General features: G+C 38.4%; 2 protein-coding genes across 14 annotated transcripts in view; one reads left to right on the plus strand and one right to left on the minus strand.

Annotated features, from left to right (window-relative positions):
* GPSM2 (G protein signaling modulator 2) overlaps positions 1 to 18,522 on the plus strand; it is a 54,822-nt gene extending 36,300 nt beyond the window's left edge. For 2 of the 3 annotated variants that reach the window (XM_003892304.4, XM_009214329.4), the window contains 5 exons: positions 1,568 to 1,638; positions 5,469 to 5,645; positions 9,294 to 9,453; positions 10,866 to 11,083; positions 17,805 to 18,522. In XM_003892304.4, coding sequence (XP_003892353.1) covers positions 1,568 to 1,638; positions 5,469 to 5,645; positions 9,294 to 9,453; positions 10,866 to 11,083; positions 17,805 to 18,044 — 866 coding nt within the window. In that variant the 3' untranslated portion in view covers positions 18,045 to 18,522. Of the gene's footprint in view, positions 1 to 1,567; positions 1,639 to 5,468; positions 5,646 to 9,293; positions 9,454 to 10,865; positions 11,084 to 12,741; positions 12,786 to 17,804 lie in introns of all 3 variants that reach the window. The other variant, XM_017945458.2, reaches the window with a different exon arrangement.
* A 1,301-nt stretch (positions 18,523 to 19,823) lies between these two features.
* Positions 19,824 to 26,292, minus strand: part of CLCC1 (chloride channel CLIC like 1) — a 37,893-nt gene continuing 31,424 nt past the window's right edge. For 8 of the 11 annotated variants that reach the window (XM_021921722.2, XM_009214355.4, XM_017945459.3 and 5 more), the window contains one exon: positions 19,824 to 22,587. In XM_021921722.2, coding sequence (XP_021777414.2) covers positions 22,315 to 22,587 — 273 coding nt within the window. In that variant the 3' untranslated portion in view covers positions 19,824 to 22,314. The remainder of the gene's footprint in view (positions 22,588 to 26,292) is intronic. The other 3 variants (XR_002515434.2, XM_003892309.5, XM_009214347.4) reach the window with 3 other exon arrangements.

The following is a 26,292-nucleotide window of genomic DNA, read 5'->3' on the forward strand; positions in this document are numbered from 1 at the left end:
GGGGGCTGGCCAGGGATGGTGGCTCACGCAAGTAATCCCAACACTTTGGGAGTCCGAGATGGGCAGATCACTTGATGTCATGAGTTCCAGACCAGCCTGGTCAACATGGTGAAACCCTGTCTCTATTTAAAAAATAGGGGTGGAGGGCACGGGGGGGGCAAAAGTGACGAACAGTACACAAATAGCCCATAAATAGAAGATACTCAACTTCATCTCATCAGCAAAAATCACAGTGGAGTACTATTAGAAACTTATGAGGTAAACAAAAATTACTACCAGTATTAAAATGATGCAGGGTAATGGAAACTCTTATATGGATTATATGAAATAGTTTCATATAAAACTATTATATGAAACTGTGTGGATATGGTATTGATGGGATAGAAATTGGTGTACCCTGAAGTACAATCCAGCAACATTCTGGTGAAGTTAAAGATGCGCCAACTGTATGATCCAGCTGTTCCACTCCTGTTCTGCTCCCAGTTATATACTCCTGATAACCACCAAACTGGAAGAAATGCTTGTTCATGTACACTGAGAGACATTTCCAAGAATATCTGTAGTGTGCTTATCATAGCAAAAAATTGGAAGCAACCCAAATATCTATCACTAGTAAAATGGATAATTTCCATTTTAGAGTCCACTCTACAGTCTGTTATTTTTGAGACGGTGTGGATAGTATAAACCAGTTATTATAAAAAGCCCTTGCCAAAAATGGCAATGAAAATGAATTAAGGTATACATAGCAACTTGGATGAATCTCACAAATATAAGGTTTCTCAAAGCTGGTTGCAGAATACATACAGTATGATACCATTTATAAGTGTTTCAAAACCCACACATGCTGTATTGCTAAGAAATATAATGAAAATGCATAAAAGCACAGGGAAGACAAGGTAAATTATGAGGGGAGTTATACAAGGGGAGTTTAATGTGTTTGTAATGTTTCATTTTTTAAGCTGGGTATTAGGTATTTCTTATGCCTTTTAAAATATTGCCTAATATTTTAAAAGATTAAATGGATATGGAAATTCTCTATATTTAATAACTTTACTGAAAAAAATTTAAGGCCTTGTTTACTTGTTTTCTGACTGGCAGTAAGTCTGTCATCTAATGAGATCTTAAAATGGAAAGGGATGACCTAGAAAGGAATAACAGCGTGGTAGTGGGGATGCTATTTTGATTCTTTTCACACAATTGAAGGCCTACAGCCTTTTCCTTATGTTGTTATAAGGAATAAACCGCTCTACAGTTTGTTATTTTTGAAACTGTATGGATAGTATAAAACCAGTTATTATAAAATGCATTTTTCAAATTAAGGGGTAATGTTAGTTTCCAACCAAAATGTAACTTCCTTACATCAAAGCATTTTAGAGGGGAATGTATATTCTATTTTTGTGTAGCTGGTATGGAAAATCATTATTCTTAGAAGAATACATATTTGTACAGGTTTTCTCCTTCCATATGGGTTTGTGTATCAGATTTTAGAACTGAATAATGTAATGATGCTGAACTTGTACTCTTAAGGGCTCCCTGGTTTATTTGAATTAATTTTTTTTAAACAAAGGTGTACGCCCCAAGTTGGGACGCCGGCACAGTATGGAAAATATGGAACTTATGAAGTTAACACCAGAAAAGGTGGGTGACAGGTTTTATATTTTAAATTTCATGAACTATTATAAAATGTTTTAGTAACTTTTCATTTAATGAAATAATTTAAATAAGGCTTGCCCTATATAGATATCACTTGAAAAGTTGCCTGTAAAAAAAAATCAGAAAAAGTATAGTGCAAAAAGAATGCGTACAGTATGCTGCCATCTGTTTAAGAAAAATACATGCATATATTTCCTTTGTAGATTCCTAAAACATTTCTGGAATAAGATGTAAGAAACGGGCTAACAATGATTTCTTCTGGGAAGAGGACTGAGTGGGTTAGGCTAGAAATACTTTATATACCAGTTTGAACTATTTCAATCATTTACCAAGTAAATGTATTACTTTTTTTTTTTCAATTAGATCAGGAAGATCAAAAGGACAACCTTTTTTTCCCAACTACATAGCAACTTTATTGCCAAGATAAATGAAATTTATGATCAAAAGGAGAGTTGTTTTTCTAGCTGCATTCTTGAAAAGCTTTTTTTTTTTTTTAAACAAGTACTTTGTGTTGAAGATACATCTTCCTTAGGCTTTTTCTTGGGGGAGAGGGGTGCGTAGTAAAAGGGAAGGGACTGCATAATTAGAAACAGGTTATTGAAGAACACATCAAGACTGCTTTCTTCCATTTCCTTTGAACTGAATATTACATTGTCAAAATAGGGTCTCGGCTGGGCGCGGTGGCTCGCGCCTGTACTCCCAGCACTTTGGGAGGCCGAGGTGGGTGGATCATGAGGTCAGGAGATCGAGACCATCCTGGCCAACACGGTGAAACCCTGTCTTTACTAAAAATGCAAACATTAGCTGGGTGTGGTGGTGCACTCCTGTAGTCCCAGCTACTCGGGAGGCTGAGGCAGAAGAATCGTTTGAACCAGGGAGGCAGAGGTTTCTGTGAGCTGAGATCGCACCACTGCACTCCAGCCTGGCCACAGAGCGAGACTTGTCTCAAAAAAAAAAAAAAAAAAAAGGCTCTCATTCTTTTATGTTTATTTTTTTTTTCTTTTCTTGGCTAAGTTTTTTCAGAGACAGAGTCTTGCACTGTGTTGTTTAAACTGGTCTTAAACTCCTGGCCTTTAGCAATCATCCTGCCTCAGCCTCCTGAGTTGCTGGTATTATAGGTGTGAACCACTGTGTCAGCTGTAGTATATTTTTAAAAATACTTTTTATAAAATATCTTCATTACAGCAACTTTAGAAAATTTGAATACAGAAATAAAGATAATCAGTAATCCTGCCTCCTGATGGTAACTACAGTTATTTTCGCTTCTATTCATCTGGCATTTTCATATGGATGTTATAGACACTATTTTCTAATATGTGGTAATCTATCAAGAACGTCTTTCCAGCTGGACGCAGTGGCTCATGCCTGTAATCCTAGCACTTTGGGAGGCCAAGGCAGGCAGATCACTTGAACCCCGGAGTTTGAGACCAGCCTGGGCAACATGGTGAAACCCTGTCTCTACAATTTAAAAAAAAAAGATAGAAAAATTAGCTAGGCTTGATGTTGCATGCCATGCCTGTAGTCCCAGCTACTTGGGAGGCTGAGGCAGGAGTATCGTTTGCGCCTGGGATGCAGAGGTTGCAATAAGCCATGATTGTGTCACTGGACTCCAGCCTGGGTGACAGAGTGAGACCCTGTCTCTGAAAAAAAAAAAAAAAGAAAAAGGAACATCTTTCCATGCCATTAAATATTCTTCTGCCCTATCATTATAACAATAACATATGCTTTTTCAATAGTGATAGTTTATGTGTGAATAGTCTTCAAAAAACCAAAATCCAATTGTGTTAGAATCATATCCAAGATATTTTTATTCCAGCAATTCAGAGTTATTTGGAAACTCTAGTAGTTTTTAAAGGACTTTGTGATTTTTCCAAATGTCCAGCTTTTCTTTGTGAGTGGTTCTCAAATATAAATTTGTTAAATCCACAAATTATTTTTTAAAAGCTTTTAAGGCAATTTTTGTCTACTTTCTTCTTTTAGGAACATATAAGTAGCAAAATTAATTTGCTATCTTCTGCCTACCTATGTAGTGGTACTAACAGTGTTATGTAAGAAGCTGACCAGATTCGACCTTGTAATTCTCCAAGAGCCAAGTGATAAAATTCTATCCTTAATTTAAAATATGTTTAAGTGTAATTAGTTCTTTGTATTGGTTTCTTTTCCTCATAATAAAGCTGTCAAAGAATTCATTATTTCATTATTCTCAACAAAGTAAAGAAGCATACATAAGGAAAAAGGGAATTGCTTCGCCCTGTATTCTTGTTTTCAGTATTGTTGAGAAGTTCAAATAAATATATAAGGAACATTTTTAATTTTTCTTCTTGAGTTTTGGGTACAGTTTTATGTTCTCACATCAAGGACCATTTTCCTTTTCTCTAAACAATAGACCGTGAAATCCACTGTAGTAAATAATTTCCCCTTATAATGTGTATGTGAAAAGGAATCGATGGCTTGGTTCACTTACTAACCACATGTTTTAAAAACAGCAACAAGGCCTGGCACGGTGGCTCACGCCTGTAATCCCAGCACTTTGGGAGGCCAAGGTGGGTGGATCACGAAGTCAAGAGATCGAGACCATCCTGGCCAACATGGCGAAACCCCGTCTCTACTAAAAATACAAAACATTAGCCAGGCGTGGTGGTGGGCACCTGTAGTCCCAGCTACTCGGGAGGCTGAGGCAGGAGAATCACTTGAACCTGGGAGGTGGAGCTTGCAGTGAGCTGAGATTGCACCACTGCACTCCAGCCTGGCAACAGAAAAAGAAGAAAAAAAAAAAAACAACAAATGTATTTATATGCGTATATGTATATATACACATACACACACACACACACACACACTCTCTCTCTCTCTCTATATATATATATATAAATGGGTTCTCACTATGTTGTCCAGGCTAGCCTCAAATTCCTGGGCTCAAGCAATCCTCCCGCCTCAGCCTTCTGAGTAGCTGGGATTATAGGTGTGAGCCACCCATCCCCAGCTACATGTCTCACTCCCCTGTACGTTTATTTCAGTTTGTGCCTCATGGGGCACTTTTCTGGATTGGTGGAAATGTTCTGTGTATTGATTGGAGTAGGGGTTCTATGGCTTCCAATCATAGACTTAAAATCTGTGCATTTGACTGTAATTTTACCTATGAAAAAATGTGTGTAACTAAAATTATTACATAGCATGAACCTTTAGACTTAATTATAAACATTTAAGACTGAATGTTAAAGCTGCAAATGTCAGAGCTATTGTATGTAGTGCATATTTTTCCCCTGTACTCAATAAATGTTATTTTGTTATTTGTAGGTTGTGTATTTACACCAGATCTAGACCTTTATAAATTGGTTTTGCCTATTGAGAATTTAGTACGGTATTAGTAAAAACAGTACCGTTTTATTTTTTTTTAAATTACTGCTATGTTTCAAATATTAATTTTTATGTTTAAAAATTCTACATTCATCCAAAAATTCCAGTTGTAACATATTTTTAAGTAACTCACATCTAGAGTAAAACTTTGGCTCCTTCTCTGACCGTTCATACTTTATTTTTATAAGGTTTTGGCAAACCTTGCTTTCTTATTCATAGGTTCTTTAAAACCAGCATTTTAATGTTTTGATAATGAGAAATCCACAGTATGCATTTGGTACAAGATCTTGAAAATAGTGCAGTATACTAAAAAAGATATTTTTAAAGAGATCTAAAATTCTTCCTCTCTCCCCCAGTAGTAAATAAGTGAGTATGTCAGGTTAATATTATGGGAAACCAGACGAGAGCTGGGGATTTGGAGGTGTTTTTTCACCTGCCTTCCATTTATAATTTTGTAGATACAGAACTGGAACAGTGAAATTCTTGCTAAGCAAAAACCTCTTATTGCCAAACCTTCTGCAAAGCTACTCTTTGTCAACAGACTGAAGGGGAAAAAATGCAAAACGAATTCCTCCACTAAAGTTCTCCAAGATGCCAGTAATTCTATTGACCACCGAATTCCAGATTCTCAGAGGGTACGTTTAAGTTTTTGAGTATTGTGTTTTGAGTACCAACATTTGGGTTTTCTTGTATTCATACTGAATTTTTAGTAATTTAAATTAGACATGTAATATAAAATACCTTTGTATTCATATTTCCCTATCTTTTCTATCTTCTTCAAAATTAGAAATGGTAATTACTGTCTTAGTAGATAAGTTGCTCCTTTGTATTGAACAATAATTATTTTTCTTTTTGTTTTTTTTTTTCTCGAGATTGAATCTTGCTCTGTCACCCAGACTGGAGTTCAGTGGCGCAATCTCAGCTCACTGCGACCTCTGCCTCCCGGGTTCAAGCGATTCTCCTGCCTCAGCCTCCCAAGTAGCTGGGATTACAGGTGCGCACCACCATGCCCAGCTAATTTTTATATTTTTAGTAGAAACAGGGTTTCACCATGTTGGCCAGGCTGGTGTCGAACTCCTGACCTCAAGTGATTTGCCTGCCTTGGCCTCCCAAAGTGCTGGGATTACAGATGTGAAGCATTGTGCTTGGCCAATAATTATTTATTTGAGTCACTGTTGTTTGCAAAAATACTAGCAGTTATTTCACTGCATTGTCTCCCAGTAAAACCACCCTCTACTCAGCTCAGAAGGCAGAACAAATTAAATTCAGATGCTCAAGAATTTTTAAATATTAATTTAGAATGAAGAGTGTCTGTTAGCATCTACTTCTATTAATCATATTATTGAAACTGTAATGATAGAATTACAAACTTTTGATGAAAAATGAGCCTGGGCAACATGGTGAAACTGTTTCTACCAAAAAATAAAAAGTTAGCCGGGTATGGTGGTATGTGCCTATGGTCCCAGAGCCCAGGAGGTGGAGGTTGCAGTAAGCTGAGATCATGCCACTACACTCCAGCCTGGGCAACAGAGCAAGACCCTGTCTCAAAAAAAAAAAGAGAAAAATGAGCATAGCAAACAGTTTATTTAATTTATTTAGAAATAAAAATATGATGGGTTTACTGATAATCAGTATCAGGGAAATCTCAAATCCAGCTACCCTATAATCTGGTAAAAGGATCAAAGTAAATTACAAAGAAGGTACTTCATATTATCAAATCCATTTATCTGCCAGGCGCAGTGGCTCATGCCTGTAATCCCAGCACTTTAGGAGGCAAAGGTGGGTAGATCTTCTGGATTTAAGAGTTCGAGATCAGCCTAGCCAGCATGGTGAAACCCCATCTCTACTAAAAATGCAAAAAATTATCTGCATGTGGTGGCACACACCTGTGGTCCCAGCTACTCAGGAGACTGGGGTGGGAGGACTGCTTGAGCCTGGGACGCAGAGGTTGCAGTGAGCTGAGATTGCACCACTGCACTCCAGCCTGGGTGACAGAGTGAGACCCCATCTCAAAAAAAATAAAAAAATAAAATTGGCTGGGCATGGTGGCTCATACCTGTAATCCCAGCACTTTGGGAGGCCAAGGCAGGCAGGTCACTTGAAGTCAGGAGTTCAAGACCAACCTGGCCAACATGGCAAAACCCTGTCTCTACTAAAAATACAAAAAATAGCTGGGTGTGATGGCACATGCCTGTAATTCCAGCTACTCAGGAGGCTGAGGCAGGAGAATCGCTTGAACCCGGGAGTTGGAGGTTGCAGTGAGCCAAGATTGTGCCACTGCGCTCCAGCCTGGGCGACAGAGTGAGACTGTCTTCAAAAGAGTAAAATAAATAAAATCAATTTTTCCAGCAATGAGTGCCTTTGAAAAAAAAGTTAACCTTTTTGTTTTAAGTTAGAGATTTCTTTTGTCAGCATTTCATTTACACCTATATCCTTGTAGTGTCTTTTGTCTCAATTTCTTTCCCCCAAGTCTGTGGTATTGTTATAGAATGCCTCGATTTTTATCAGTGGTTTCTTACATAGCTTTTCTGGGATAGCTATGACTAATAAAATTAAAACTTATGGGGTATATAGAAATTCAGGGATATTTTTGTAGATCTAGAGCAGGACTGGAATTCAAGGAAGTCACGCCTTTGTTCAAAGTTTGGGGTCTTAACTAAGCTCAATTAGCTCAACTGAAAATGCCCATACTTTTGGAGCCATATGTATTTTCACGTTCACAGTCTTGAATTCTAGGCTTTTTTGCTCCTAGGAAAAAGTCTTTTGTTGGTAATTAACACATTTGACTGTGGCTTATGTATATATCATTCCCAAACCTCAAATTTAACATGTTAAAAACTTCTCTTAATCACTCCTGTTTTCCTTGTCCCAGTTAAAGGGATACCATTTACTCTGTCCCTAAGCCAGGAACCCCAGTGTTGTGCAAGATTCCCTCTTTCACTAACCACATCAAATCTACTGTGTCCCTCAGATCTGCTCTTACCCTCACCCCTTTTAAAAAATATCTGCTACCCCAGCACTTTGGGAGGCCAAGGCAGGCAGATCACCTGAGGTCGGGAGTTCAAAACCAGCTTGGCCAACATGGTGAAACCCTGACTGTACAAAAAATACAAAAATTAGCCAGGTGTGGTGGCATGCACCTATAGTCCCAGATACTCAGGAGGCTGAGGCAGGAGAATCACTTGAACCTGGGAGGCAGAGGTTGCAGTGAGCCAAGATCATACCACTGCACTTCAGCCTGGATGACAGAGCAAGATTCCGCAAAAAAAAAAAAAAAAAAAAAAATCTGCTACCATGTCTTAGCCTAGTACTTACTCTCTTACCTAGACTTCAGTAGGTACCTGAACTGATCTCCCTGCCTTCATTTATTATCTCTAAACAAAACTGCTTAAAATTGACTATTGCCAGTGCTCATCTTATTTCACATAGGATAAAGTCTACATTTGTTAGTATTGCATACAAAGGCCTCTTCCCTCCTCTATACCTACCCCTACCCTTCAGTTCATCATCAATTGAATACTATTGCATATTAACCAGTATGAAACATCTCTCACCTCCAAATGTCTATTCATTCTTAAGGAGCCAACACAAATACATGCTATGAAATTTTCCCTGTTTCTCCTAAAAATTAGTTCTTCTCTCCTCCTCAGGCCCATAACATTTTTTGTATATGTGCCTCTATTATAATACATCATTATGAAAAAATTAAAATAATTACTTGTATTAAACATTGCATTAGTCATTTCAGTTTTGAAGCCTTCCAAATGAAGTATAAATATAGATCTTGCTCTCCTCACAAATATTCATTTATTTGAAGTTTGTATTTTTTCAGGGTCTTCAAATCTAAGTATAATAAAAAAGACCTTAGAAATCACTATGGTAGGAAAACACCCTTGTTTTCTTTCTTAGACAGCTCTTACAAAGAGATAAGTGTACTTAAATTCCACTGTAGAATGTTTAAAACTGAATGCAGAGCCTGAAGTACAGGCCTGTATCACCAGTGTTTGCATAATTCAGTATCTGTAGTGGTTCTGTTACGTCTGAGGTATGTTTCTTTAGCTTCAGAAATACAGGAATTAAAAACTAGAAGTGCTTTTTGTTAGTTGGATTAAAATAAGATTTTATTACTAATATTTGCCATCTTGTATTTTTTCAAAATGTCAATTTTCATTTTTAATCCTCATCCTTTACCTTTTGCATTTAAATGCATCATGATGTTCATTGATGATCTAAAAATAATACTGGAATATTCAAATGAACTAGACTTCCTCTCAATATTTTAGAAAATCAGTGCAGATACTATTGGAGATGAAGGGTTCTTTGACTTATTAAGCCGATTTCAAAGCAATAGGATGGATGATCAGAGATGTTGCTTGCAAGAAAAGAACTCCCATACAGCTTCAACAACAACTTCTTCCACTCCCCCCAAAATGATGCTAAAAAGTAAGTCATCTGTTTCTCCCCCGATTTTAATAGTTCTCTTTGATATTCTTGTGGTTTATTTCTGAGAATTGAGTTCCCATCATAAGAGATATAATAAATGAGCCTGAATCCAGGTATATCCGAAATGCTGCTATTATACAGTTCAAACAAGGTTTTTTCAGTTCCCTTATGTATATCTGTGTTTTTAGTCCAATGTGCTTTCTACTAACTGTATTATACTACCTCCCTAGTTTTCTTTGAAAAATCTGTTGTGGAAAATGTGACTGTGAGCCAGGTGTGGTGGTGCACGCCTATAATCTCAGCTACTTGGGAGGCTGAAGTGGGAGGATCACTTGAGGTCAGGAGTTTGAGGCTATAGTGTGCAATGATCGTGTTTGTGAATAGCCACCGCACTGCAGCCTGGGCAGCATAGTTAAAGCCTATGTCTAAAAAATATATAAAAATAAAATCTGATTTTATTTATTTATTTGAGACGAGATCTTGCTGTTAGCCAAGCTGGAGTGCCAGGCCATGATCATAGTCAGTGCAGCCTTGTGCTTCTGGGCTCAAGTGGTCCTCCTACCTCAGCCTCCCAAGTAACTGGAACTCCAGGCACACACCACCATGCCCGGCTAATTATTTTTATTTTTTGTGGAGATGAGGTCTTGCTATGTTGTCCAGGCTGGTCTCAAGCTCCTGGCCTCAAGTGATCTTCCTGCCTTAGCCTCCCAAAGTGCTGGTATTCCAGGCATGAGCTACCATGCCCAGCCTTAATATAACTTTTAAAAATAAAAATGAGGAAGAAAAGTAGTTATACATACTTTATGATTATACATAAAATGTCAATACTTCATATCTGGATTAAGAAAGAAAAACAAAGACAGACTGAAGAGGAACCTATGGCTAAGGCTGAGGCTAAGGCCTGGCTGAGTTAGAAAGGACTAAAATAGGTTGCTTATATTTTTCTATTTCAGCTACCAGAAGACTTCTTGTACCATAGACCAAGACTTGCCAGCAGCACTTAACTGTTAGTTTACTAAATGATTTGTATCCAGGGCCTAGAATAAAAAACACTGTCCCACACATCCTGATCTGAGAAATTATGTAAGAAAAACAGTTTATTCACCTTCTGAAATCTGGTCACATATCTTATAGTTACATTTTGAGTGAGCATTAAATAGAGAAATATAGCCAAATCTGAATAACCCCCAAGTGGGTCATTTGAAGTACTCTAGGGTTCATTTTTTCCTCCCGCCAGTAAAAACCACACCCATCTAGCCAAAGCCCATCCGTGTCAGCGCTATAGCAGGAGGGCAGGGCAGGTATTGGGACTGGCAAGGCTGAAAAGATCTAGGTATATATAATAAATGTGCTTAGGTTTTGTTTTTGGTTTTTTTTTTTGTTAACCTTTCGCTTTCTTCTACTATTCTTAGCACCGTCTGTTCCTGTGGTATCCCCCAACACGGATGAGTTTTTAGATCTTCTTGCCAGCTCACAGAGCCGTCGTCTGGATGACCAGAGGGCTAGTTTCAGTAATTTGCCAGGGCTTCGTCTAACACAAAACAACAGCCAGTCGGTACTTAGCCACCTGATGACTAATGACAACAAAGAGGCTGATGAAGATTTCTTTGACATCCTTGTAAAATGTCAAGTATGTCTGTATGTTTTTGTCATTCTGCATACAGCTCAGATGCCACTGAGAACATTGGCAGTGTTATAATTCTCATTCAGGAAGGGCTTATTTTTTATTAGAGTTATTATTGTCCCTCATTCAGTAAAAAATTATTGAACACCGATTATGTTTCAGGTGCTATTCTAGGCATTGAGGACACACTTGATTTTTAAAGGATCTTACATTTTAGGAGAGACAAGTGCGTGTGTGTGTGTGTGTGTGTATATATATAGAGAGAGAGAGTATGTGTGTGTATGTGTGTTGTATTAGGTAATCATACTTGCTATGAAGAACTTTAAAGGAGGATAAAGGGGTAGTGGATAAGCGAAGGTGTTGGTGGTAGGGGGAGTGTCTGTTTTAGGTAGGGTGGTTAGAGAAGACCTTTCTGGATTGTCATTTGAACAGAGTCCTGAATGCAGTGAAGCAGTCAGCCATGTGACTATCTAGAGAAAGAGTATTCCATGCAGAGGCAGCAAGTCCCCTCTTGGATATAAAAGCTTAGCCAGTTCAAGGAATGGCAAATGTGACTGGCATGGGATGGGTAGGGGAAGGGAAGAGTCGCACAAAATGAGGATGGAGAAGTAATCAGGGCCTAGATCATCTAGGCTCTTGGAGGCCATGATAAAGTCTTGTGTTTTAGATGTATTAAGAAAGTACTGGGAGTATCCTCAAAGAGGATCCTGGCTACTGATGGAAGAATGTAGAGTGGCAAGGGTGTTAGTATGAAAACCAGCTAGGAAGATAGTATGGTAATGCAGGCAAAAAATACTGGTGATGTGGACTAGAGTGGTAACAGTGGGTAGTCAGCGTAGGGCTACATTATTAGTTATTATATCAGTTATATATTATGGCTAGTTGGCAGGATGTCTTAATAAATTGGGTAGAGGGTTTCAGGGAAAGAGAATCAAAGATTATTTATACCTTGAATAACTGGGAAATGAATGGTTCTGTTTACTGAAATGGAGATGACTAGAGAAGAAGCAAGTTTGGAGACAAAAAGCAAGAGTTCTGTTTTAGACATGTTAAATTTGGTAAACTGTTAGCCAGTTCAAGGAATGGCAGGTGTGACTGGTATAGACAATGAAGTAGAGGTGTTAAATAGGCAATTTGATGTGAAATCTGGAGCCCAAGGGAAACGTAAACTTGGGAGGCATCAGCATATAGCTGGTATTAAAGCCCTGGGAAGAAATTACCTAAAGAATAGGACAGGAAGACTAAGCCCTGAGCATTTCAAAGTCTACTAGTTAGATGGAGGAAGATGAGCTGGCAAAGCAGCAACAGCCAGAGAGTTGGAAGGATACCCCGAGGGTGGGCTGGGGTGGAGTGGGGTGAGGTGTGGTGTGGTGGAAATCAAGTGAAGAGTGTATCTTAAGCAGTGCTCAACTGTGGCAAATGTTGCTAAGAACCTGAGTCAGATGATAACTACTAGATTTGATAACATGGAGATTATAAATAATTTTGAAAGATACTGTTTCAGTGGTATGGTGGGGACAAAGGATTGAGTGGGGTGGGAAAATGGGAAGTGTGAAAGGGGAGATAGTAAATATAGAAAACTTTAATGGGTTAAATGGACCATTAGCTAGAAAAGAAATACAAGGCAAATGTGGTTTTTTCTTTTCTTTTTTGGTTTAACATAGTTTACAGGTGGAAACGGTCAAGTAGAGAAGAGTCAGTGATGTAGGTAAGTCTGGGGTAACTGAAGAACACAGTTTTTGTGTAGGTGAGAGAGGGAAAGCAGAGTATGCATTTGGAGATGGGAGCAAGTAGGAATTCTCTCTGGATGCTTTTGTTGTCTCACCAAAGAAAGAAGTAGTCATTAGTTAAGACTGGGGTTGGGGAGCCCTACAAATTTGAAGAGAAAGGAAGTGGGAAATAGATGACTTAGAGAAACTGAAACTAGGGGAAAGTATTAAGAATACTGTGCTGTGGAAAGAACCCACCTGAGGTTCACAGTCACTGGAAGTAAAACTGGTTGAGTGCAATTGTGTATTTATCCAGTCATAACCAGCTGCTTGAAGCAGAGAGATAAATCAAGACTGGTATTTTGCCAGGAGAATGGGATTTAGGGGAGAGAATGGTAGTTGAAGACATGTGCCAGGAAATGATTTTAATAATGGACTTTAGAATCTAGGCTGTAAGAAGGGAAATAAAGAAATGAAAGGTGTGAAAGTAAAAAGTAGCAGTGGTCCCAGTAGATTCAAGGAATGCTAAAGATACATAACAAACCATCAAGATCTATGAAGCAAAAAGTAACAGAATTGAAGGGAGAAATGAACAGTTCTACAAAAATAGTTGAGGAATTCAATATCCTATGCTCATTAATGGATAGGACAACTAGAAGAAGATAAGTGAGGGAAAGGAGGACTTGAATACACAGTAAACCAACTAGATTTAATGTGCATATATAGCACACTTGACCCAACAACAGCAGTGTGCACATTCTTCTGAAGTGCACATGGAACATTTTTCAGGTCGGTCCATATGTTAGGCCACAAATTCTCAACAGATTTAAAAGATAACTATCATATAAAGTACCTTCTCTGACCCCAAAGGATAAAATAAGCAATAACAGAAGGAAAACAGGAAAAACTCAAAAATTTGTGGAAATTAAACACTCTTAAACGACTAATCCATCAAAGAAGAAATCACAATGGAAACTATAAAATAGAGACAAATAAAAATAAACATACAAAAATGTATGGGACATAGCAAAGGCAATGCCAAGGGGGAAATTCATAGCCATAAATGTTTACACTAAAAAAAGACGAAAGATCTCAAGTCAACAACCTCACTTTACAACTTAAGGAACTAGAAAAAGGAGAACAAACAAAACCCTAAACTAGCAGAAGGAAAGAAAGAAAAATAAAGATTATAGCAGAAATAAATAAAATACAGAACAGAAAAAAAATAGAGAAAATCAATGAAGCCAAAGCGTTTTGAAAAATAGATTAACAAAACTGACAAACTTTTAGCTAGATATACTAATTTTAAAAACATTCAAATTACTAGAAACACAAACTTACCAAGAACAAATGATGAAGAAACAGAAAATACACCCATCATAAGGAGGTTGCATCAGTAATCAAAAACCTCTTGATAAAAGCCCTGGACCTGATATCTTTACTGGTGCATTCTATCAAACATTTAAAGAACTAACACTATGCCTTCTCAAACTGTTCCTTCCAAAAACTGAAAATAAAGGAACACTTCATAACTCATTCTATGAGGCCAGTATTGCCAATACCAAAGCCAGACAGACACTACAAGAAAAGTACAGATCAATATCCTTCATGAATCCAGATGCAAAAATCAACAAAATACTACAATCCAAATTCAGCAGCACATCAAAAGGATTTTACAACATGACCAAGTGGGATTTATTCCTAGGATACAAGGATTGATTGTTCAACATGTGAAAATCAATCAATGTAACACATAAACAGAATAAAGGGAAAAAAAAATGACAAAATTCAAAATTCTTTCATGATAAAAACTTAAAAATTAGCAACAGTAGGAAACTACCAGAACATAGTAAAAGCCATATACGAAACATGCACCGCTGACATCATACTCAATGGTGACAGACTGAAAGCTTTCCTCCAAGATCAGGAACAAGATCAGAATGCAGGTTTTGGCCACTTTTATTCAGTGAGGTACTAGAAATTCAAGCAATTAGGCAAAAAAGAAAAAAAGGCATTCACATCGAAAAGGACAAAATATCAATAAAATTGACAGAGGTAATCAACAAGTTCAGCAAAATAGCGTGATACAAAATCAACACAAAAATCAGTTGTGTGTTTATACAGTAACAATGAACAATTGAAAAGAAATATAAAATTCCATTTAAAATAGCATCAAAAAAATACTTAGGAATTAATCATTGAGGCAAAAGACTTGTATAATGAAAACCACAAAACATTGCTGAAAGAGATGAAAGAAAACAAATGGAACAATATCCCATGTTCATGGATTAGAAGACTTAATGTTAAAATTTTGATACTATCCAAAGTGACCTACAAATTCAATGCAATCCCTGTAAAAATCCAAATGGCTTTTTCCCCCTACAGAAATAGAAAATATAGCCTAAAATTCCTAAAATTCATATGGAACCTCAAGGGACTTCCAAATATCCAAAACAATCTTAAGAATAAAGCTTTAGGACTCACATTTTTTTATTTCAGGTTATTACAAAACTACACTAATCAAAACAGTGCAGTACTGGCATAAAGACAGACATATAGACCAAAGGAACAGAATACAGATCCCAGAAATAAACTTTTGCATGTGTGGTCAAATGATACACAACAGGGGTGCCAAGACCATTCCATGGGGGAAAGGATGGTTTTATCAACAAATGGTTCTGGGTAAACTAGATAGCCACATACAAAAAGAATGAAGTTGGACCCTTACCTAATACTATATACAAAACTCAAAGTGGATCAAAGACCTAAGCATCAGAACTAAAACTATAAAACTAAAGAGGAGCATGTGGTGGCTCACACCTGTAATCCCAGCACTTTGGGAGGCCAAGATGAGAGGATTGCTTGAACCTAAGAGTTCAACACCAGACTGGGCAGCATAGTGAGATCCCATCTCTATAAAAAAATTTTTTTAATGGCATACACCTGTAGTCCCAGCTACGCAGGAGGCTGAGGTGGGAGGATCACTTGAGCCTAGGAGTTCAAGGCTGCAGTGAGCCATGATCATGTCACTGTGCTCCAGCTTAGGCCACAGAGTGAGACCCTGTCTCTAAAGGAAAAAAAAAAGGAAAGCCTCATGGCATTGGGTTTGGCAGTGATTTCTTGGTTATAAAACCAAAGGAGCAGGGAACAACAACAAAATAGACAAAATGGACTTAAAAACTTGTGCGTCAAAGGACATTATCAACAGTAAAAGGCAACTCAACATAAAATACTTGGAAATCACATATCTAATAAAGGATTAATATCCAGAATATATAGAGAACTCCTAAAACTCAACAAAAACCAACCTGATTCAAAAATGGGCAAAGAACTGCAAGAGGCATTTCTATAGAGATAACAAGAGGCTAGAATATGATCATGGGAGCCAAATGGCTAATGCCGAAGTGAAGGATGAGAACACTCAATCAGAGGAAGTCTAGGAACTGAAGTGCCAAGTGTTGGGTTAATTGGAGGACATTGAAATTATCAATTTATGACAGGAGAAATGAGTGAGCCATGTATGTGTGGAGGCGGCACCGACTTAGGAGGGCAGTAAATAACTGCATCCTCTGAGGGTTGTGGGATTAAATACTCAGGGATCTATGTGCTTATCACAGTCCCTAACAATGTAGTGGGTATTCAAATATCAGCTATCACACTTCTATTCTTATTCTTGAGCTACAATGCCAGAAACTGTGGTGTATACTTGTAAGTACATGTATTTTTTGACAAGTAGCATGTCTAATGTAAGAATCATAATACTCAAACTTGAAAGAAAAATTCAGAGACCAGGTACGGTGGCTCATGCCTGTAATCCCAGCATTTTGGGAGGCCAAGGCGGGCAGATCACTTGAGGTCAAGAGTTCAAGACCAGCCTGGCCAACATGGTGAAACCCTTGTCTCTACTAAAAATAAAAAAATTAGCCGGGTGTGGTGACACATGCCTGTAGTCCCAGCTACTGGGAGGCTGAGGCAGGAGAATCAGTTGAACCTGAAAGATGGAGGTTGCAGTGAGCCAGGATCACACCACCGTACTCCTGCCTAGATGACGGAGCGAGACTGTGTCTCAAAAATCCGTGCGGGCTATTTTTTTGAGCGGAGTCTGCGCTCACAATAAACCGGGCTGGAGTGCAGTGGCGGATCTCAGCTCACTGCAAGCTCCTCGAGTTTATGCGTTCTTCTGCCTCAGCCTCCCAAGTAGCTGGGACTACGAAGCCACGCCACTCGCCCGGCTAGTTTTTTGTATTTTTAGTAGAGAGCCGAGGGGTTTCACGTGTGTTAGCCAGGATGGTCTCGATCTCCTGACCTGGAAGTACGTCAGCGGCTTTATTTCTTAACAGATTTAACTGCCTAAGACAGAGGCAGGCAAACTTTTCCTGTTAAGGGCCAGATAGAAAATATATTAGGCTTTGCAGCCTATATGGTCTCTGTTGCAACTGCCCAACTCTGCCATTTAGTAGGGAAGCAGCCATATAGACAGTATATAAACAGATGTATTGATGGGAAAATGAAAATGACTTCATCTACAGAAGCAGGCATTGGGTTACAGTTTGCTGTCACCTAGCCTAAGATGCGATTTTTTTAAGGTAGTTCCTCATGGGTTTGTACATATTTCTAAAGGTTTGTTAAGTTCCACTGTTGATGCCTGTTAGATTATAACCTTGAACTGTCATACTTAGATAGAGTTGACCTTGTGTTTTATCTCAGATTTTTTGTGACCAATTATAATTAAAACAGTATGACTTAATATAATGCACTTACTAAACCCATGAAGCAGCTATACCTATATAAGTCATTTTAAAGGAAAAATTGTATGCAGTTTCAGGTTTAAAGATTAATTTATTTCAGAAATCAGGCTGGGAACTAAAGAAAACAATGTAAAAACAAAGATTAATTTCTGAGAAGCCCCAAATAAGTTTACAACTGTGTTTTCTTGGTATGACTGACAGAGATATAACATAGCTTGGTGCTTTCTTTCCCACAGGATGTCTTTTAATCTCTTTCTCATACACTTTTAGGGATCCAGATTAGATGATCAAAGATGTGCTCCACCACCTGCTACCACAAAGGGTCCGACAGTACCAGATGAAGACTTTTTCAGCCTTATTTTACGGTCCCAGGCAAAGAGAATGGATGAACAGAGAGTTCTTTTACAAAGAGATCAAAACAGAGACACTGACTTTGGGCTAAAGGACTTTTTGCAAAGTAATGCTTTGTTGGAGTTTAAAAATTCAGGGAAAAAATCAGCAGACCACTAGTTACTATAGATGTATTTTTTTTTCCTTTCAGAACACGGTAAGGAAACAATCTATTAATTTTTTCCTTAAAAGGAGAATTTATAGCACTGTAATACAGCTTAAAATATTTTTAGAATAATGTAAATAGTTAACCTTCAGTAGTCTATTAAGGCATTACTACTTCTCTGGACACGCGCATGTTTGAGGGTGGAGGTGTCCTGTAAAGGTGCTTCATCGTCTGTGATTACTTGGGATGTGTTCTTTGGCAGCTTGTTAGGTTACTTTACCTAGTGTTTGTAAAGTAGGAAGTTAAGTGAATCATAGATTAGAATTTAATCCTCTTATGGAAATAATTTTTTAAAATCTTGACAATGGCATTTTTTTTTAACACATAACCATGGATGTAGTGGGAAACAATGCTGTTTAGTAAAAATAATGTACTTGATCAATGTAAAAAAGCATATAAAAGTCTTATTAAAAATCTAGTTTTTTTTTTTTTCTCCATGAAAATCTATTTTCAATATTTTTTAGGCCAGTGAGTATAAAAGAAACTCTGCTTCTTGGGCTGGGCATGGTGGCTCATGCCTGTAATCCCAGCACTTTGGGAGGCTGAGGCAGGAGGATCGCTTAAGGCTAGGAGTTCAAGACCAACCTGGGCAACATAGTAAGACCCCCGTGTCTACAAAAAATAAATCAGCAGCCAGGCGCGGTGGCTCATGCCTGTAATCCCAGCATTTGGGAGGCCTACACGGGTGGATCACTTGAGGTCAGGAGTTTGAGACCTTCGTGGCCAACATGGCGAAACCCCATCTCTACTAAAAATACAAAAATTAGCTGGCCATGGTGGCATGCACCTGTAGTTTCAGCTACTTGGGAGGCTGAGGCAAGAGAATCACTTGAACCCCTGGGAGGCTGAGACTGCAGTGGGCCGAGACCAGCCACTGGAGTCCAGCCTGGGTGAAAAAGCAAGACTCTGTCTCAAAAAAAAAAAAGAAAAAAGATAGCAAGCATGCTGGCACACACCTGTAGTCCCAACTACTTAAGAGGCTGAGCCAGGAGGACCACTCCAGCCTGGGTGACAGAACAAGACCCTGTCTCTAGAAAACAAGTATCTTTTGTGTGTTTTGGGCTATTTGTTTAAAATATATATATATATTTAAAATGGTCTCTTCTGTTCCATAATACTGCTGTAAAACAAACTTTTCTAAGTCCCAATATAAAAAAAACAAAAAGCACCATGTGGTTAGGTCAAGAACCTAGGACACATAAATAGAAAACAGATGAAAACTCACAAAAATTAAGTATAAAAGATGTCAGCTAGAACATTAGTTGTCATTAAGCCTTGTCTTCCTTATCCCAGATACTGAAGGCAGTTTACAAGGGGATAACAAAGTAACTGTAGCAAAAGACAAGTATGGGACAGACCAGGGCCTGGAGTAACACTGCATCACAGACTGCAAAAGCCCATGCTTGGAACAAGTTGCCAACTTGTTCCACTCTCCTTGCTTCTGACTGTGCACAGCTGGGATGGGATCTGGGGATGTGGACCCCTATTCTTTCAAAAAGTCATTCAGGTGATTTGGATGGGCAAATAGAAATATTTATCTAAATGGCCAATGTTTTTTAAAGAGAGAGTCATAATCTGGAATTAAAGTGCTCAGCCAAAAAAAAAAAGTACTAAATTAAAACCTGGATTACATTATGTTTTACGTATACTATAAGGTGTGATGTCCTGGATAGCATTTTAAAAACTCAGGTACGTTTCATGGGGTTCTTATAAGAATATTCAGTAAGACAGTATACCAAACCACAATGTAAAAAGTTTATTTTGTGTATATAATAGTTCTTACAGCCTGTAAACATTCAACATTAAACATTGTTTTTAACAGCTGTCTATCTACCCTGTTCTGATTTTCCTAAAAGCTTCACACTATATAGGCTGGGCACGATGGCTCACGCCTGTAATCCCAACACTTTGGGAGGCCGACAAGGGCAGATCACTTGAGGTCAGGAGTTCGAGACCAGCCTGATGAAACCCCATCTCTACTAAAAATACAAACATTAGCCAGGCATGGTGACGCACACCTGTAATCCCAGCTACTTGGGAGGCTGAGGCAGGAGAATCGCTTGAACCTGGGAGGTGGAGGTTGCAGTGAGCCGAGGTTGCGCCACCGCACTCCAGCCTGGGCGACAGAGCAAAACTTTCAAAGTAAAATTAAATTTTAAAAAAGCTTCACACTATAAACCTTAATTTTAATGACATATTGGCTAGTCAATAAGCCTTATCTCTTTTCTGATAATAAACTGGCCCTGATGTGTTCAATTTGCTTTCATATTTAAGTCTTTCCTGAATTGCTGTCGTCATTCAACAGCAGCTGCACGTTGCCTTGCTAGCTGTCAAAGTAGATTTCATCCCCAAATGGATATCTGTAATGAAAGAATACAAAGGTGAAATTTTATTTAAAATTTTTTTAAAAAGAATTTGGTTTTGGATTAAAAGGCATGCAAGCAGCTTTAATTCCATTCACAGTTACAGTCTATCACCTGGGGCATTCACTACTTTTCAGAGTCGGATCACAGTTCAAAAGACAGCTCTCACCTTGGGGTCAGTGTGAACATGTCTTGTCCCCAGAGGACTACTTTATATGCATGGATGTTCACAAATATATTCTAAACTGCAGGTGTCTGTCAGGATTCATTTGTTATATGCCCTCTGTGTTAAAAATCTTAAAATCCTTTTGCACTTCTTAGAAAAAATAACCTTTCTGATGAAATACTAAAGATGTTTGCAATATTAAACTAGAATATATTAACATGTATAATTTTTTTTGAGACAAGGTCTTGCCCTGTCACCCAGGCTGGAGTACAGTGGCTAGATCATAACTCACTGCCACCTCGCCATCTTCTTCTCTCAGCCCTCCAAGTGGCTGGGACTACAGGTGTGTACCACCATGCCTGGCTAGTTTTATTTTTAGTAGATAGCCTTGAACTCCTGAGCTTAAGCCATCATCCTCCCTCGACCTCCCAAAATGCTGGGATTGTAAGCATAAGCCACTGCGCCTGGCCTAAAATTAAATTGTTACAGGCACATAAGTAACACTTCCTGGATCCAAAAATGTGCATTCTGCATTTCGTATTAAAATGAAAAAGCAAATGCTTGGGATACAAATATCTGCATGAAAATTTAAAGACTTTATTCCTGACTGGTATCATTTTTAGTAAGCAGTTGAACATAACTTGTAGTGTGAATATGGTTAAAACAAAGGACACCTGATGTCTGTGAAATCTTGTAGTGTGAATATGGTTAAAACAAAGGACACCTGATGTCTGTGAAATCTGCTAAGGACCGGTACAAAATTTATGAATTGCTTTTTAAACAGTTTAAAATGAGGAATGCTTTTGAGAATAAGAAAGACTAATGTAAAGTGCTGACTGATGTCCTGTCTGCAGTTAAGGAAGACACCCAACTTTTCTTCCTCATTATGGTATTCTCTGTGTACAGATTTCTAAAAATGCAAACTTCCTATGGACAAGACAATATGATCTGCTATAATATAAATTAAGATATGATAATATGCTAGGATTCTGAGTAACATGAAAAATAGGTCTTATAAACAGCCCATATACTTCATTTGGTGGGGGAAAAGAATAATGTCATTTTCAGTCGACTGACTCTGTAAAACAGATTACCAATGTTATCTAAATTGCCCTGGCAGTCTTCAGTTTTCTCTAAGTAAACATAAAGTAAAAGTGACAATAAGGATGCAGGTGTAGTAATAGCTGCAGAAAAGATGAAACTACAAAGCCACAATGGCCTGTGGGCGGGCTACATAGAGACAAGCTGAGGTGTCAGTCAGACTGATCCTGGTAACGACACTCCATGGCTGCATGAAGATGCTGGAGGCACCAAGTGGGTGGCCTGAACTCTAATGGATTCCACTAGGCAACGTAAGTTGGTTAGTGGGTTCCTGTGCCTGTAACAATAAAATTTCTTTTTCAATGTCCCCAATTCAAACTGGTCTCCTTAACTATCCAGAATCAGTGATGCCTGCCATCTGTTCATCTTAAACACTTCCTACTTTATGGGATGTAAATATCAAAGAGAAGATGAAATTAAAAGCTTTTATATACATACATGTGTTTGTTAATTCTAATTGTCAGTAAAAATGTGAATGTTGAAGTTGGCACCTTTGTAGTAATCAGAATACTTGCAGAGAAGAGAAAGAGAGTGAAGAGTATACTTTACAGAGCTCGAAGGAGACTTGAGGCTGTCGTTTGTGCTGGTGTTCCTCTAGCCACAGGGGCTGCTGACCGGATCCTGTCCACGTGGTCCAGCCACACCACTTGTGGGGCTGTATGTGCTGCCTTGGTCTGGGCTGCCCACGGCTTCAGACTTGAGCTGGGCCTTTTCCACTGCAGGTGAACCTTCTGTATTCCCCGATGTGTCTTGGCCAGAGACAGGCTTGGCAGACTGGCTGCTTTCAGTACTGCTTTCTTTCAGTGTGCCTTCCCCCAGGATTCCACCTATCTCCTTGGGCTTTGTATCCAAAACAGGTGATTTCTGCTATAAAGTACAAAATTACATTTTAACTGTTTAATGTAATGTGAAGTCTTAGTAATCAAACATATCTAAAAAGTTCCCACCCTAATCTGTTGTAGCAAGCTCCAAACTCTTTCAAATCCAGGGTCCAGTGCTAAGTTATAATTATGTAAATGTTATTATACCTCACCAAACTCCACTGTACTCCCATGGAGGAGTGGGAACACTTAGGGCCTACTGGGTGGTCTAGTGGCCCAGCTTAGAAGGCGTCAAGAGAATTGGTCATCAGTATTGTTAGCTTCTCTAGCCTGGTGAGAATAATTCATTTGACAAATATTTATTGAGCATATATTAAGTTCTAGGTGTTAGGGATACAGCAGGAACAAAATACATAAAACTGTTCTCACTGGAACTTATATTTAGGTTAGAAGAAAATCACACAAGTATGATATATATGTTGAATTAAAGAGGCTATGTAAAAAAAGCAGAGAAGATATGACTGCTGAATGTGGGGTGGGCTGGTAGGGTCAAATTATAGTTTAAATCAGGGTGGTCTGAAAACATGATATGGCATCCAGCCAAACAAAGTTTTGTAAGTGAAGGAGAAATAAAATCCTTTACAGACAAGCAAATGCTGAGAGATTTTGTCACCACCAGGCCTGCCTTACAAGAGCTCCTGAAGGAAGCACTAAACATGGAAAGGAACAACCAGTACCAGCCACTGCAAAAACATGCCAAATTGTAAAGACCATCGATGTTAGGAAGAAACTGCATCAACTAACAAGCAAAATAACCAGCCAGCATCATAATGACAGGATCAAGTTCACACATAACAATATTAACCTTAAATGTAAATGGGCTAAATGCTCCAATTAAAAGACACAGACTGGCAAATTGGATAAAGAGTCAAGACCCATCTCACGTGCAGAGGCACACAAAGGCTCAAAATAAAGGGATGGAGGAAGATCTACCAAGCAAATGGAAAACAAAAAAAGGCAGGGGTTGCAATCCTAGTCTCTGATAAAAAAGACTTTAAACCAACAAAGATGAGGAGAGACAAGGCCATTACATAATGGTAAAGGGATCAATTCAACAAGAAGAGCTAACTATCCTAAATATATATGCACCCAATACAAGAGCATCCAGATTCATAAAGCAAGTCCTTAGAGACTTACAAAGAGACTTAGACTCCGACATAATAATAATGGGAGACTTTAACACGCCACTGTCAACATTAGATCAACGAGAGACAGAAAGTTAACAAGGATATCCAGAAATTGAACTCAGCTCTGCACCAAGTGGACCTAATAGACATCTACAGAACTCTCCACCCCAAATCAACAGAATATACATTCTTCTCAGCACCACATCACACTTACTCCAAAATTGACCACATAGTTGGAAGAAAAGCACTCCTCAGCAAATGTACAAGAACAGAAATTATAACAAACTGTCTCTCAGACCACAGTGCAATCAAACTAGAACTCAGGACTAAGAAACTCAATCAAAACCACTCAACTACATGGAAGCTGAACAACTTGCTCCTGAATGACTACTGGGTACATAACGAAATGAAGGCAGAATAAAGATGTTCTTTGAAACCAATGAGAATAAAGATACAACATACCAGAATCTGTGGGACACATTTAAAGCAGTGTGTAGAGGGAAATTTATAGCACTAAATGCCCACAAGAGAAAGCAGGAAAGATCTAAAATTGACACCCTAACATCACAATTAAAAGAACTAGAGAAGCAAGAGCAAACACATTCAAAAGCTAGCAGAAGGCAAGAAATAACTAAGATCAGAGCAGAACTGAAGGCGGCAGAGACACAAAAAACCCTCCAAAAAATCAATGAATCCAGGAGCTGGTTTTTTGAAAAGATCAACAAAATTGATAGACCGCTAGCAAGACTAATAAAGAAGAAAAAGAGAAGAATCAAATAGACGCAAAAAAAAATGATAAAGGGGATATCACCACCGACCCCACAGAAATACAAACTACCATCAGAGAATACTATAAACATCTCTATGCAAATACCTTAGAAAACCTAGAAGAAATGGATAAATTCCTGGACACATACACTCTCCCAAGACTAAACCAGGAAGAAGCTGAATCCCTGAATAGACCAATAATGGGCTCTGAAATTGAGGTAATAATAGCCTACCAACCAAAAAAAGTCCAGGACCAGACGGATTCACAGCAGAATTCTACCAGAGGTACAAGGAGGAGCTGGTACCATTCCTTCTGAAACTATTCCAATCAATAGAAAAAGAGGGAATCCTCCCTACCTCATTTTATGAGGCCAGCATCATCCTGATACCAAAGCCTGGTAGATACACAACAAAAAAAGAAAATTTTAGACCAGTATCCCTGATGAACATCGATGCAAAAATCCTCAATAAAATACTGGCAAACCAAATCCAGCAGCACATCAAAAAGCTTATCCACCATGATCAAGCAGACTTCATCCCTGTGATGCAAGGCTGGTTCAACATACACAAATCAATAAATGTAATCCAGCATACAAACAGAACCAAAGACAAAAACCACATGATTATCTCAATAGATGCAGAAGAGGCCTTTGACAAAATTCCACAGCCCTTCATGCTAAAAACTCTCAGTAAATTCGATATTGATGGAACGTATCTCAAAATAATAAGAGCTATTTATGACAAACCCACAGCCAATATCATACTGAATGGGCAAAAACTGGAAGCATTCCCTTTGAAAACTGGCACAAGACAGGGATGCCCTCTCTCACCACTCCTATTCAACATAGTGTTGGAAGTGCTGGCCAGGGCAATCAGGCAGGAGAAAGAAATAAAGTGTATTTAATTAGGAAAAGAGGAAGTCAAATTGTCCCTGTTTGCAGATGACATGATTGTGTATTTAGAAAACCCCATTGTCTCAGCCCAAAATCTCCTTAAGCTGATAAGCAACTTCAGCAAAGTCTCAGGATACAAAATCAAGGTGCAAAAATCATAAGCATTCTTATACACCAATAACAGAGATCCAAATCATGAGTGAACTCCTATTCACAATTGCTTCAAAAAGAATAAAATATCTAGGAATCCAACTTACAAGGGATGTGAAGGACCACTGCAAATCACTGCTCAATGAAATAAAAGAGGACACAAACAAATGGAAGAACATTCCATGCTCATGGATAGGAAGAATCAATATTGTGAAAATGGTCATACTGCCCAAGGGAATTTACAGATTCAATGCCATCCCCATTAAGCTACCAATGACTTTCTTCACAGAATTGGAAAAAAACTACTTTAAAGTTCATATGGAACCAAAAAAGAGGCCACATTGCCAAGACAATCCTAAGCCAAAAGAACAAAGCTGGAGGCATCATGCTACCTGACTTCAAACTATACTACAAAGCTACAGTAACCAAAACAGCATGGTACTGGTACCAAAACAGAGATACAGACCAATGGAACAGAACAGAGCCCTCAGAAATAATGCCACACATCTACAACCATCTGCTCTTTGACAAACCTGACAAAAACAAGAAATGGGGAAAGGATTCCCTATTTAATAAATGGTACTGGGAAAACTGGCTAGCCATATGTAGAAAGTTGAAACTGGATCCCTTCCTTACACCTTATACAAAAATTAATTCAAGATGGATTAGAGACTTAAATGTTAGACCTAAAACCATAAAATCTCTAGAAGAAAACCTAGGCAATACCATTGAGGACTTAGGCATGGGCAAGGA

The sequence above is a fragment of the Papio anubis genome, chromosome 1 (assembly GCF_008728515.1).
Source record: "Papio anubis isolate 15944 chromosome 1, Panubis1.0, whole genome shotgun sequence".
In the NCBI taxonomy this organism is placed as follows: Eukaryota; Metazoa; Chordata; class Mammalia; order Primates; family Cercopithecidae; genus Papio; species Papio anubis.